This window comes from Micropterus dolomieu, linkage group LG07 (genome assembly GCF_021292245.1).
Source record: "Micropterus dolomieu isolate WLL.071019.BEF.003 ecotype Adirondacks linkage group LG07, ASM2129224v1, whole genome shotgun sequence".
NCBI classification, from domain to species: domain Eukaryota; kingdom Metazoa; phylum Chordata; class Actinopteri; order Centrarchiformes; family Centrarchidae; genus Micropterus; species Micropterus dolomieu.
Window position 1 is genome coordinate 32,060,503 of NC_060156.1, and position 12,620 is coordinate 32,073,122.

A 12,620-nucleotide genomic window follows, 5' to 3' on the forward strand; every position below is an offset into this window, starting at 1 on the left:
TCTTTTTCCTATTTGTAGTGGAGATGAGTGGTACCCGGTGGGGTCTTCTGCTGTTGTAGCCCATCCGCCTCAAGGTTGTGCGTGTTGTGGCTTCACAAATGCTTTGCTGCATACCTCGGTTGTAATGAGTGGTTATTTCAGTCAAAGTTGCTCTTCTATCATCTTGAATCAGTCGGCCCATTCTCCTCTGACCTCTAGCATCAATTAGGCATTTTCGCCCACAGGACTGCCGCATACTGGATGTTTTTCCCTCTTCACACCATTCTTTGTAAACCCTAGAAATGGTTGTGCGTGAAAATCCCAGTAACTGAGCAGATTGTGAAATACTCAGACCGGCCCGTCTGGCACCAACAACCATGCCACGCTCAAAATTGCTTAAATCACCTTTCTTTCCCATTCTGACATTCAGTTTGGAGTTCAGGAGATTGTCTTGACCAGGACCACACCCCTAAATGCATTGAAGCAACTGCCATGTGATTGGTTGATTAGATAATTGCATTAATGAGAAATTGAACAGGTGTTCCTAATAATCCTTTAGGTGAGTGTATATACTCACTATAAACAAAACAATATAGACAGATTGAGACAATAGTGCAATGAGCAGAGTGTAAAGGATGCAGGAGAAAATTATTATTATGTACAATACATGTACACATGTACACAGTGTGATGGAGCAAAGAATGCTGGAATAAACAGGTATTATGTGCAGGTGTTATGTACATGAGGTAGGTGGATTTTATATACAATATATACAATATGACAAAATTACAATATGAAAAGCACTGAAATAGAATACATTATAAGTGTTAGCCAGTAAACAGGTGGGTGACTAGAGACAGAGTTACTGGGTTATTGCAAAGGAATTGTTCCTGACACTGTGAGTCAGAGTCAGCTGTTCATCAGAGTGATGGCTTGTGGGAAGAAACTGCTTCTGTGTCTGTTGGTTTTGGCATACAGTGCTCTGTAGCACCTACCAGAGGGGAGGAGCTGGAACAGGTTGTGTCCGGGGTGAGATGGATCTACAGTGATGTTTCCTGCCCGTTTCCTGACTCTGGAAATGTATAAGTCCTGAATGGAGGGCAGGTTGGCACCGATGATCTTTTCTGCAGTCCTGACTGTCATAGTCTGTTGTAGTCTGCTCCTGTCCTTTTTGGTGGAGGATCCAAACCAGACAGTGATGGACGTGCAGAGGACAGACTGGATGATGGCTGTGTAGAACTGGATCAGCAGCTCCTTAGGCAGGTTGAGCTTCCTGAGCTGACGCAGGAAGTACATCCTCTGCTGGGCCTTCTTGATGATGGTGTCAGTGCTGGGCTGCATAACCTACGGCGTAGCTACGCACGTAGACCCTACGCAGGAGTAAAAATCAAGCTTAAAATCCATTCAGCTCGTCAGCTAGTCTTTGAGTACCAGCAGTGTTGGAGGTGATCTCCTGTAGTTAGTGTCTGCAGGCCTCTCCACACTGACGCAGGGTCGCTGGCTGTGAAGCTGTTTTCTAGCTTTTCAGCGTAGCTCGTCTTTGCTGCTTTGACCTCTTTAGTCAGAGTGTTCCTGGCCTGGTTGTACAGGACTCTGTTCCCACTTCTGAAGGCCTCCTCTCCTGATAAAGCTACCTGAATTTCACTGTGAACCAGGGTTTTTGGTTGTTATATGTGCGGAAGGTTTTGGTCTGCACACACACGTTCTAACAAAAATAATATTATAATAATAATAATCTTTATTTGAAGAGCACTTTTCAAAAACAAATAAAATCGGGAAAGGCTCTCCTATAAAAGTATGTTTTAAGAAGGGACTTAAAAGACTTCACTGACTCAGCCGACCTGATTTCCTCGGGCAGGCTGTTCCAGAGCCTCGGGGCCCTGACTGCAAATGCTTTGTCCCCTTTAGTTTTCAGTCGAGACTCTGGAACAGACAACAGATGCGAGAGGCCATGAAGAGCTTTAAAAGTGATCAAAGTCAATTCTAAAACATACTGGGAGTAAGGAAGCTAAAATAGGGATAATGTGGCCATATTTCTTTGTTCTGGTTAAAAGCCTGGCAGCTGAGTTCTGGACAGTCTGGAGTCGATTGTCGAAGCTGTTGCAATAATCCAGGCGTGATGAGATGAAGGCGTGTAAAATGGTCTTGGTGTCCTTAAAAGTTAACATAGATCGAATTTTTGCTATATTTCTAAGCTGGTAAAAACATGATTGCACTAGCTTTGTGGTGTGCTGCTCAAAATTTGAATTACTATCAAACCAGACACCAAGGTTCTTTGCCACAGGCTTAATGTGATTTACTAGGGAACCAGCAGATGGCAGTATTTGATTTGCCATCTGCTGGGATGATTGATTTGCCATCTGCTGCCTGGTCATCTGGGATCCCGATGACCAGGATTTCTGTTTTGTCTGAGTTCAGCTGGAGGAAATTATTTGACATCCATTTTTTAACTTCACAAAGGCAGTTGTTAAGTGAACTCAGCATTCCAGGTTCTGTGGATCTGGGGGGCAAGTATATTTGTGTGTCAGCATAAATATGATACCATGAAATACCATGTTTATGGATAATATGTCCAAGGGGAAGCAGATACAAGGAAAACAAAATGGGTCCTAAGACCGACCCCTGAGCACATGCCATCATCAGCAGACATTAAAAGGTCATTGGTGACTTTAAGCAGGGCAGTCTCAGTGCTGTGGTACTTCCTGAAACCAGACTGAAACTTTTCAAATGATTTGTTATTTTCCAGTACAGTGAGCAATTGTTTGGACACAATTCTTTCTAAAACCTTTGCAATAAAAGGCAGTTTTGAAATTGGTCTGAAATTTTGTGGGAGGGAGGGATCTAAACCAGGTTTCTTTAAAAGTGGGTTCATGCAAGCCGTTTTAAAATGATCAGGGACACAACCAGTAGATAGGGAGCTGTTAAAATCAGAGATCAAATGGGGCCCTACAGAATCCATTACTTTCATTAAACTTTGTAGGTATTACATCAAGTGGGCTGGAAGACACTCTCATCTGTGATACTGTTTTTAAAAGCTCATACAAGTCGATGGGATAAAACTGGTTAAAACTCTCTTGTTGCTGGTGACCTCAGAGTAAGAGGCCGTGGGGGTAATAGAGGCTCTGATTGACACCACCTTATTGGTAAAATAAGATAAAAACAATCATTACTTCCAGCTGAGGCACAAGGAGGGGCTGGGTTTACCAGCTGATCCACAGTGTGTTCTCGCATCCTTAACCATGTTATTGTAGTTAAGGATTAATAAATCCTTCCGACTGAGGTAATGGACTTTTTTCCATCTGCGCTCTGCTTTCCTGCATTCCATTTTAGGCTGCAAATGCGGTCATTTATCCAGGGTTGCTTACTAGCTTTAGACGTGGGCCTAACCTTTAGAGGAGCAGTAATATTTAGTGACAACGGGGTTCCGGTGACTTCACCACACAGAATGGCAGCCTTAAACAAGGACCCCTCCGAGAAATTGCTTAGTTCGCCCCATTAATCCGGCAAATATAATATTTTTCGACGATTCGTGAAATGGCAAGTGGGGCAAGAATGGGGAAAAAGGGACGGAAACAAAAAAAAGCGCAACTGAAGAGCCTGTAGAGGAAGGGAACATGGATAACGGCTCACCTACACAGGTAGGCCTGCAAGATGGCGAAGCTAACCTCCCCCAAGCCGAGGCGGCAAGCCTGGCGAAAGTTTTGGAAGAGATACGGGAATTTCATAAAGACACAAAACAACAACTAAATGACATCAAGATTGAGCTCACTAACGTTCATCAAAAAATAGCGGAGGCAGACACAAGAATCGAAACGGTGGAAGATCGCGTTCAAAACGTGGAGCAGGTGCTAAACAAGATGATAAAAGTGATAAATCAGCAAGAAAACAAATTAATTGACCAAGAAGGGAGATCTCAATGGGAGAATTTAAGGATATATAATGTTCCTGAGGGAGCTGAGGGTTCGTCGATGGTGGTGTTCGTGGAAAAGTTACTACGGGACACATTGGAGATCCCCCCGACGATGGAGCTGGACATTGAGAGAGCCCACCGCGCGCTCGCCCCGAGACCTCCCGGGGATGAAGTACATAGGCCGCGATCAATAATAATCAGATTCCTCCGCTACAAGATTAAAGAAGAGATTCTGCGCAAGGCTTGGGAAAAGAAGAAGGTGTTCTGGAACGGGAAACCAATATACTTTGATCAAGATTACCCCCCAGCAATCTTACAAAAACGCAAGGAATACTCGGAAGCGAAGCGTGTGTTAAAGCAGAGCAAGATCCGCTTCCAGACCCCGTTCCCTGCTAAACTACGAGTATTCTATGAAGACGGGACACGGCTGTACCAGACGGTGGAGGAGGCGACTACAGATATGAAGGATAGAGGGCTACCCGTCAGTGTGACAGTACAGAGGCAGAGCCTGGCCGAGCAGCTGTCCCACTCCGCCTGGAATACTGTGAGAGGTGCAAGACGACGGGAGAGGAGAGAGAAGAACATCAAGGAGAGACTGCAAGCTTACAGAAGACAGCTTCAACCCCTCCCGAAGGGCTCTGAATAATATGTAAATGATTGGTGAGCTAAACAGTAAACAATATTAGATTTGGCATAAGTAAACTGATATATATCCAATTATTACTGCTTTATATTACCTGCATCCGCCCCCATCTCCCTATTTAAATGTGAATTACAACATGGGAGGAATACACAGACTCTTCTGTGTTAATGGACAGAGACCTTTTTTTTTTTAATTATCTCAGATGCCATAGTGGGGGCCCTCAGCTCATAGATGGAGAAGGCTTTCCCCCACAGCTAGATGTTCCTTCTAACCTAGCTCAGGGTCATCTGTTAGAGACCCCAGCCTTGGAATCACACTTTTATTTATCGGTTTTTGCATTTACGTTCTTTATTCTTGTTTTCCCAGGGAGTAGATCTGATGTGTCTATTTTGGTTAGGTCTGAGACTACACTGTCAATCACACGTATATGGTTGGTGACAAGGTGAAGTTTATTTCTTTTAATGTCAATGGGCAGTTAAATCCTATTAAACGCAGTAAAATCCTGTCTAAAATGAAGAAAGAACAAGCCCATGTAGTATATTTACAGGAAACCCATTTGAAAGATAATGAGCATGCAAAACTGAAAAGAATGGGGTTCACTAATATATTTTACTCCTCGTATAAATCAGGACACAGGAGAGGAGTTGCTATCCTCATTTCAAAGAAGCTAAATTTTGAAAAGGTACTCGAAGTAGGAGACAAGGAGGGCAGATTTATTTTAGTTAGGGGGAATATAGAGGGTAATTCAGTTACTCTGTTGAATGTATATTCACCCCCAGGTAGCGATATAAGCTTCTTTCAGAAACTCAGTAGCATCATGGTAACTGAAACAGAAGGCCTCCTGATCTGTGGAGGAGATCTAAACATACACCTACAACCAGAGTTAGACTCTTCCAGTGGAAAAACGCATGATAGAAAGTCTTTACATAAGAAAGTCAATGCACTTTTTGAGGAAGTTGATCTAATTGACATATAGGGAGGGACCTGTTCCCCGATGAAAGGGGCTATACTCATTACTCCTCACCCCACTCTCTATATACAAGAATATACTATTTTATAACATTTGGAAAAGACAAAGACAAAATAAGCACCTGAGAAATTGGGACGATAGATTTAAGCGACCTTGCTCCAATATATTTATATGTTGATTTTAACTTACGACCAAAAAATAATACATGGAAACTAAACTCCGGTCTACTCAATGATCTCCGTTTTGTGGAACAAATGAAAAAGGAAATAAGTCTTTATTTGGAGCTCAACAATAATGGAGAGGTCTCACCTCCTATTCTGTGGGATACTCTCAAGGCTGTATTAAGAGGGAAGATCATAGCAATATCCTCATACATGAAAAAAATTAGAAATAAAACGTTAGAGGAACTACAAAACAACCTGAAGGAGCTAGAAAGGAAACAAATTGAGTTTGGCACAAGGTTTATTAAAGGAAATAAAACAAATTAGGAATAAGATTGATAGTTTGGCAACACAAGATATTAAGAAAAATCTTATGTTCCTGAAACAGAGACACTATGAAAGTGGATCTAAGTCTATGAAAGTATTAGCGTGGAAATTAAAAAAAAGAACAGCACAAACCACAATTCAAAAAATTAAGGATCCAAGGACAAAAATGGTTCAAAATAAAATAACTGAAATTCAGGAAGCTTTTACAGTGTTTTATAAAACTCTGTCTTTATGTACCAGGGGAAAATGTTACCCGAATTGACACCTACCTGAATTCCTTGGAGCTACCTACTTTAAACGAAGACCAAAATTTAATACTAACTGCTGACATAACTGAAGATGAATTAAAAGCTGCCATTAGTACACTTTAATCAAACAAATCACCAGGATCGGATGGCTATACAGCAGTGTGGTATAAGGAACTTAAAAATGAGTTAATCCCTGTTCTACTTCCTACACTAAAGTGGGTTTTAAAAAAGGTGCAAACGCCACCCAGCTGGAAAGAGGCTATAATCTCAGCTATACCAAAAGAAGGTAAGGATAAAATGGAATGTGGATCATTTAGACCAATATCTGTTCTTAATGTAGATTATAAGTTATTTACTTCCATTATGGCCAAACGATTGGAAAAGTTTCTGCCAACATTGATACATAATGATCAGACAGGATTCTTACAACAACGACAAACACATGATAATATACGAAGAACTCTACATATTATGGATCATATATAGAAAACTCAAATGAAAGCAATAGTGATAAGCGTTGATGCTGAGAAGGCCTTTGACTCTGTTAGTTGGATCTTTCTTTACAGAGTTCTACATAGGTTTGGTTTCCAGGATGCAATTAAATACAATTAAAACAATACAGGCTCTATATGACCATCCCACTGCTAGGATTAAAATCAATGGATACTTATCGAATACTTCTACTTTAGAAAGAGGTACGAGACAGGGTTGTGCGTGGTCACCGCTACTTTTTGCACTGTATTTGGAACCACTAGCTCAACATATTAGGCAGAATAAAGATATCAGGGGAATTATTATTAAAGGGACGGAACATAAAATGGCCTGTTATGCAGATGACATTTTGATTTATCTTGGGCAACCAACATATGCCTTACCTAAGCTGATGCAATCATTTGAACAATATGGTCAACTATCAGGATACAAGATCAACATAGGTAAAACCCAATTGCTCTCAGATAACTATAGCCCACCGGGAGAAATTAAAAGTTGGTATCCCTTTGCATGGCAGACAGAATGTTTCAAATATTTGGGCATCAATATACCAAAAGATCTGACAAAACTGTCAATGCAATTATATACCTATACTTAAAAAAATAAAGGAAGACATAACAAGATGGAACTTAATCCCTTTCTTTGGTCTCGGCTCAAGAATTGAATCTATTAAAATGAATATATTGCCCAGACTATTATATCTATTTCAGAACCTACCAACGGAGATGAACCAAAACCAATTCAATGAATGGGATAAAATGTTGTCAAGGTACATATGGAAAGGTAAAAGACCAAGGGTTTGTCTCAAACTTTTACAGTTAGCCAAAGAAAAAGGGGGCTGGGGACTTCCTTCCCTCAAGGACTACTATTTTGCAGCACAGATGAGAGTTATGATATACTGGTGCAATCCGTCATATAATGCTCAATGGAAAGACATAGAAGAGAAAATACCCTCCATTCCCATACAAGCAATCTTAGCTGATAACGACCTACAAAGCCATATAAATACTTAAGACAACCCATGGGTGAAACTGACTCTTAAAACATGGAAATTGGTTATGTAAAAATATAAACTACAGGGTGATATTGCAATTCTTAAGTGGTGTGCACATGACTCAGGATTTACACCCAATAAGCTGGATGCCAGATTTCGGCATTGGGCGGATAAAGGAATAACGGCTCTATGCCAGGTAGCGAAAGAGGGAACGCTGCTCAGTTTTGAAATAATTAAGGAGGAATACTCATTAGAAAAACAAGACTTCTATTGATATCTGCAGCTGCGGCATTACTTTAATAAGAAGATGGAAAATGTGACCGTGGCAGGTGCATGTTTTGTAGAATTATTCAGAAAAGCATATAACTCAGATACTAATAACAAAGTAATTTCGCACATGTATAAGGGTCTGTCACATCTTAAAACATATTCAACCTCACATATTAAAACTAAATGGGGAAAAAGAAGGGAGGATAACTATATCTGGGGAAGAATGGGCAACAATATGGAGATATCAATGGAGGTGTACCAGTTCACAGAAATGGAGGAAGTTCGGCTGGAAAAGCTTGATAAGGTACTTTATTTCACCCTCTCAAAAATCACACTATGATGGCAACCCCCCTGCTTGCTGGAGAAACTGTGGAATCCCAAAAGCAAACCATTATCATATTTTTTGGGACTGCCCTATCATTAATAACTACTGGAGAGAAATACACAATGCCCTACAAGTTATTTTTAAATGCAAAATACCCCTAGAGAGTAAAATCATATTCTTTGGATATATACCTCAAGAATGGTCAAAGGATAAAAATTTAATGAATGTATTACTGGTGGCAAGTAAAAAGTCTCTCACCAGGAAATGGTTATCTCAGGAAAGCCCAGCTTTGAATGCATGGATGGAAATAACAATGGACATTTACAAATGGAGAGGATAACAGCGTTTGTTAATCACAATTTGGAAAACTTTGCCTCACAATGGGAAAAATGGGTTAACTATGTAACACCCCATAGACCGGACTTTATTTTCACAACCCAGTAAATTAGGTGTTTTAAAAAGATCTCTCCCTATCTGTACATAGTTGTTCTTTTTGGTTTTGTTTTGTTCTTTTTCTGTTTGTTTCCTTTACCTTTTTTGATATTACACATACGTCCTTCTGAGAAGCTAAATTTTGTAAATTGTGACAACGATGTGAATAGGGGTTATGTGTGTACAGTGTTTGGATTACATTGTACAGAAACATGAGACCAATGTTGAATACCAATAAAAAAAGAATTGCAAAAAAATATATATATTTAGTGACAACAAGCAGATATGATATGAGATATATATATATATACATTTTAAATCATTTTCGTTGCCCCTTTTAGCAGACTAACCGATGAGTAAGCAGCAGCCCAGTCTCCCCATAACTGTAGCCTCCCTGTCCGAGTGAAGAAGGTGAGCAGCACTGTGTTAATGACATGCCAGTTAGCATCATTCCAGGGAGCCTGTGGGGATTTCTGTCTCTCTTTTTACCATAACAAAGAAAATGAAATATTTATTAATGACAGAAATTCAAACACAAATTATTTTCTCACATAATTATCATTATGAAATAAATAAAATAAAATAAACTTCCTGTCTGTACTGGATGCTGGACAGCAGCATACCTCAGCCTGCATGTAAGTTGCAGACTATATTAAAATAATCCAGTTTGATACGTTCATTTAGATTGAATTATGGCCGTTAATGACATCTATAGATACAGACTTTTATTTGAGAAGCAAATAATGAACTGCATCCTCTTGTGCTAATATTGAACTACAAGAAGCCAGTCACATGCAAGCCTTTAATTAGAGTTATGTAAAGCTTTTAATGGGACAGTTTAGTCATAGAGATGTGGTGACAACAGCTGCGCAGAGGGGTTTGATTTTTTGTCATGGGGCCCAAAATTCCTGGCGGCCCCCTGCACATCGTACTAGATGACATTTAAAAATTTTCCTATACACGCTCACTAGCCCACCACCACGACCACTGACCCTCGGTTGACTAAAACAATCATATTGAGGCGGACACAGTTCAGCTAGCTGGCTATAGTCATTCATTTGCAACCTGGTTTCAGTTAAAAACATAAAATCTAGATTTGCAGACAAGATAAAATCATTTAAGATAAAAGTCTTACTTGAAAGTGATCTCACATTGAAGAGAGCCATTTTAAATGAGTTTGTTTTGGGTGCTGGAGTTGGTGCAGTTGTCCTAATCCTTAAGATATTACTAATATTTCTGTGTGGGATAAGCACATTTCGGTTTACTGGTCTATGCGTGATGATGACAGGAAGAGAAGTCTTTGGAACAGCGCTGGGAGCAGACGGCTTTACATGCCAGCAGGTGGAGACAGTTGTTTGTGGCAGTGAGGCAGAGATCTGTTCAGTGATCGGTGGTGTGTCCAGGTGTGCTGCATGAATGATTAGTCATTCACGTTAGTGATGTGTGGAGGACTGCACATGACTAATGCGAAAACTGATGTCACAGTGTCAGTTAGTTCGTCCAGGTCAGTGGCTGCAGCCATAAAAACACTCCAGTCAGTGCAGTCAAAGCAGGCCTGTAACTCCAGATTTGACTCATTGGTCCATCTTTTCACAGTCTTTACAACAGGTTAAGCAGATTTCAGTTTCTGCCTGTATGTTGGGATAAGATGAAGCAGACAGTGATCAGAGAGTCCCAAGGCTGCACGGGGAACAGAGTGATAGGCTTCCTTTATTGTAGTGTAGCAGTGGTCCAGTGTGTTAGTGTCCCTGGTGGGACACTTAATATGCTGTCTGTACTTTGGAAATTCGTCGGCCAGGTGCAGTAACGCCTCACTAACACAGGCCTGAGGTGGAATGTAAACAGTGACCAGCACAAACGACGAAAACTCCCGCGATGAATAAGGGATGGCAGAAAACAGAATTTATAAACAAAAACACAAAAAGCATTACGCAGCGTAATCCAGAGGCGACTGTCTGCTGCGCCATCTAGGCTGGAATAAGGTTGGTATCCATCTCATGTGAAGAAGAGAAGGAAGCTATATAACAAACTGTCTGCAGAGCAATGACAATGTTGATGTTGATTTGTTTCAGACTTTCTGTGGCTCTCCGAAACGAACCATCCTACTGGATGACATTGAGGACGTGGAGGATGAAGAGGATCTGCAGGACTACCTGGAGATCCACTTTCAGAAGCCCAGCAACTATGGTGGTGAGATAGAGAGCATCAAATACATCTCCAGGGGCAAGACTCTGCAGGCCTATTTTCTCAGTGAGGACAACTGACTGACAGCAAGTTTTCCTTACATCTACCACGTGTAAGGAAAGTAAAAAGAGCCCCTCCCTATCCACTGGGAATCTTTCTCCTATGATTTTTAGAAATAGAAAATCATATTTGTTACGTGTTTTGCATTATTTCAAAGAATTCTGTATATTTCTTGTGCCTAATTTGAAGGAATGCTTTGTGGAAAATTCACTTATGTGCTGTCATGCTTAGTCAGATGAGACGACCTAGTGATTTAATCTTTGTGCATTCAGTAGTGGGTATGAATTTGATTTGGTGAGGGGTATTTAGGTAGTAGTAAGTGGCAAAACAAAGGCCAACTATAAGACAGGACAAATAATCTAAATCTACAAAATAATGTCATAATAAATATTATTCTAGACAGGTTTTGGTGGTTTACAGAATTACACATCTGTCATGTGACTAATGGCTATTTATTCTTATTTGTTTGATTATTTCAGTGATTTGGATGCATGTCTGCCCATTCCTTTTAGAATACTTTGTAACATGAAGGCAGTCCTGATATAGTCTAATAGTTGCTTCAGTAAGAACTTTCCAGAGTTGTAAAATCCTGTCTGTGAGTATAAGAAAACGCAGTGTTTTGTGTCTGTAAATCCTTGAAATTAACAGACGTGTTACTGACACTGGACATCTATACAATATTAAAAATAATGGAATCTACCAAAATGTGGATGCAATTTATATGAACAGATAAAAACTGTGCTGCTATGTTTTTGTGACACAGCTTCTGTCCTCTGCTCTCTGTGTTTCACTGAGGGCGGGGCTCAGTGCCTCCTCCACACACAGTCATTTCGAAGATGTAATAGAAAACTTGTAACATCAATAATGGAGTCAAATGTGCGATGAATCATTCCTTTATACGTACAGTACTGGAGGCGAGATTGGCTCCCTCTCCCGACATGCGGCATCTCTCTGCCACAACACATGGTGACCTTGTGCAAATGTTGATTCGATCCTGGCATTTAGCACACAGTCCTAGGCACGTCCTGAGATTATAGTCATGTTAATGTTACAAAGTGGTGTTTCCATCTGGTATTTGAATATACAGTCCTGAGCACATCCTCACAGTCATGTTAATGTACTAATGAAGGTGTTTTCACCTTTAAGAATTACACTTTATCTCTGTGCTGTTTATTACAACTTCTACAACAGGTGGTTCTGCGCCATGGCTACCCACAGACGCCTTTAAGATTGCAATCTTATGATAGTGCTATACAAGCAGCAGAAGCTGAATGGGAAGTTAAAAAAATGGCATGAATAAAATGTTACACAATATGAAAACATACGTAGAAAGGAATGACATGAAGAAGAGGAAACAAAAGTAGTAGTCTTATCTTCCCAAATCATGTCACATCAACTGATCTGCATACACATTAAAAACAATGACAGGTTTATCAGCACCCTCTCTGAGCCATTGTCCTACACTGTAAAAAAGGATTGGATCAATAAGTTATAGTAACTTCTTTCTATAATTTAACTCCACTTAAAATAATAAGTTATGAAATTTCAACTTAATTTAATGAGTTATCACTATCACAACTCAGGTTTGTAAGCCAGTTCAGTGAAATGTAAATTTCAATGTGTCA

At 40.2% G+C, this 12,620-nt stretch overlaps 1 protein-coding gene across 3 annotated transcripts in view; it reads left to right on the forward strand.

Annotated features, from left to right (window-relative positions):
* The window catches only part of nmi (N-myc (and STAT) interactor), a 37,240-nt gene extending 25,546 nt beyond the window's left edge, over positions 1–11,694 (forward strand). For all 3 annotated transcript variants that reach the window (XM_046054236.1, XM_046054237.1, XM_046054235.1), the window contains exon 9: positions 10,824–11,694. In XM_046054236.1, the coding sequence (XP_045910192.1) occupies positions 10,824–11,015 (192 nt within the window). In that variant the 3' untranslated portion in view covers positions 11,016–11,694. The remainder of the gene's footprint in view (positions 1–10,823) is intronic.
* The last annotated feature ends 926 nt before the right edge of the window (positions 11,695–12,620 follow it).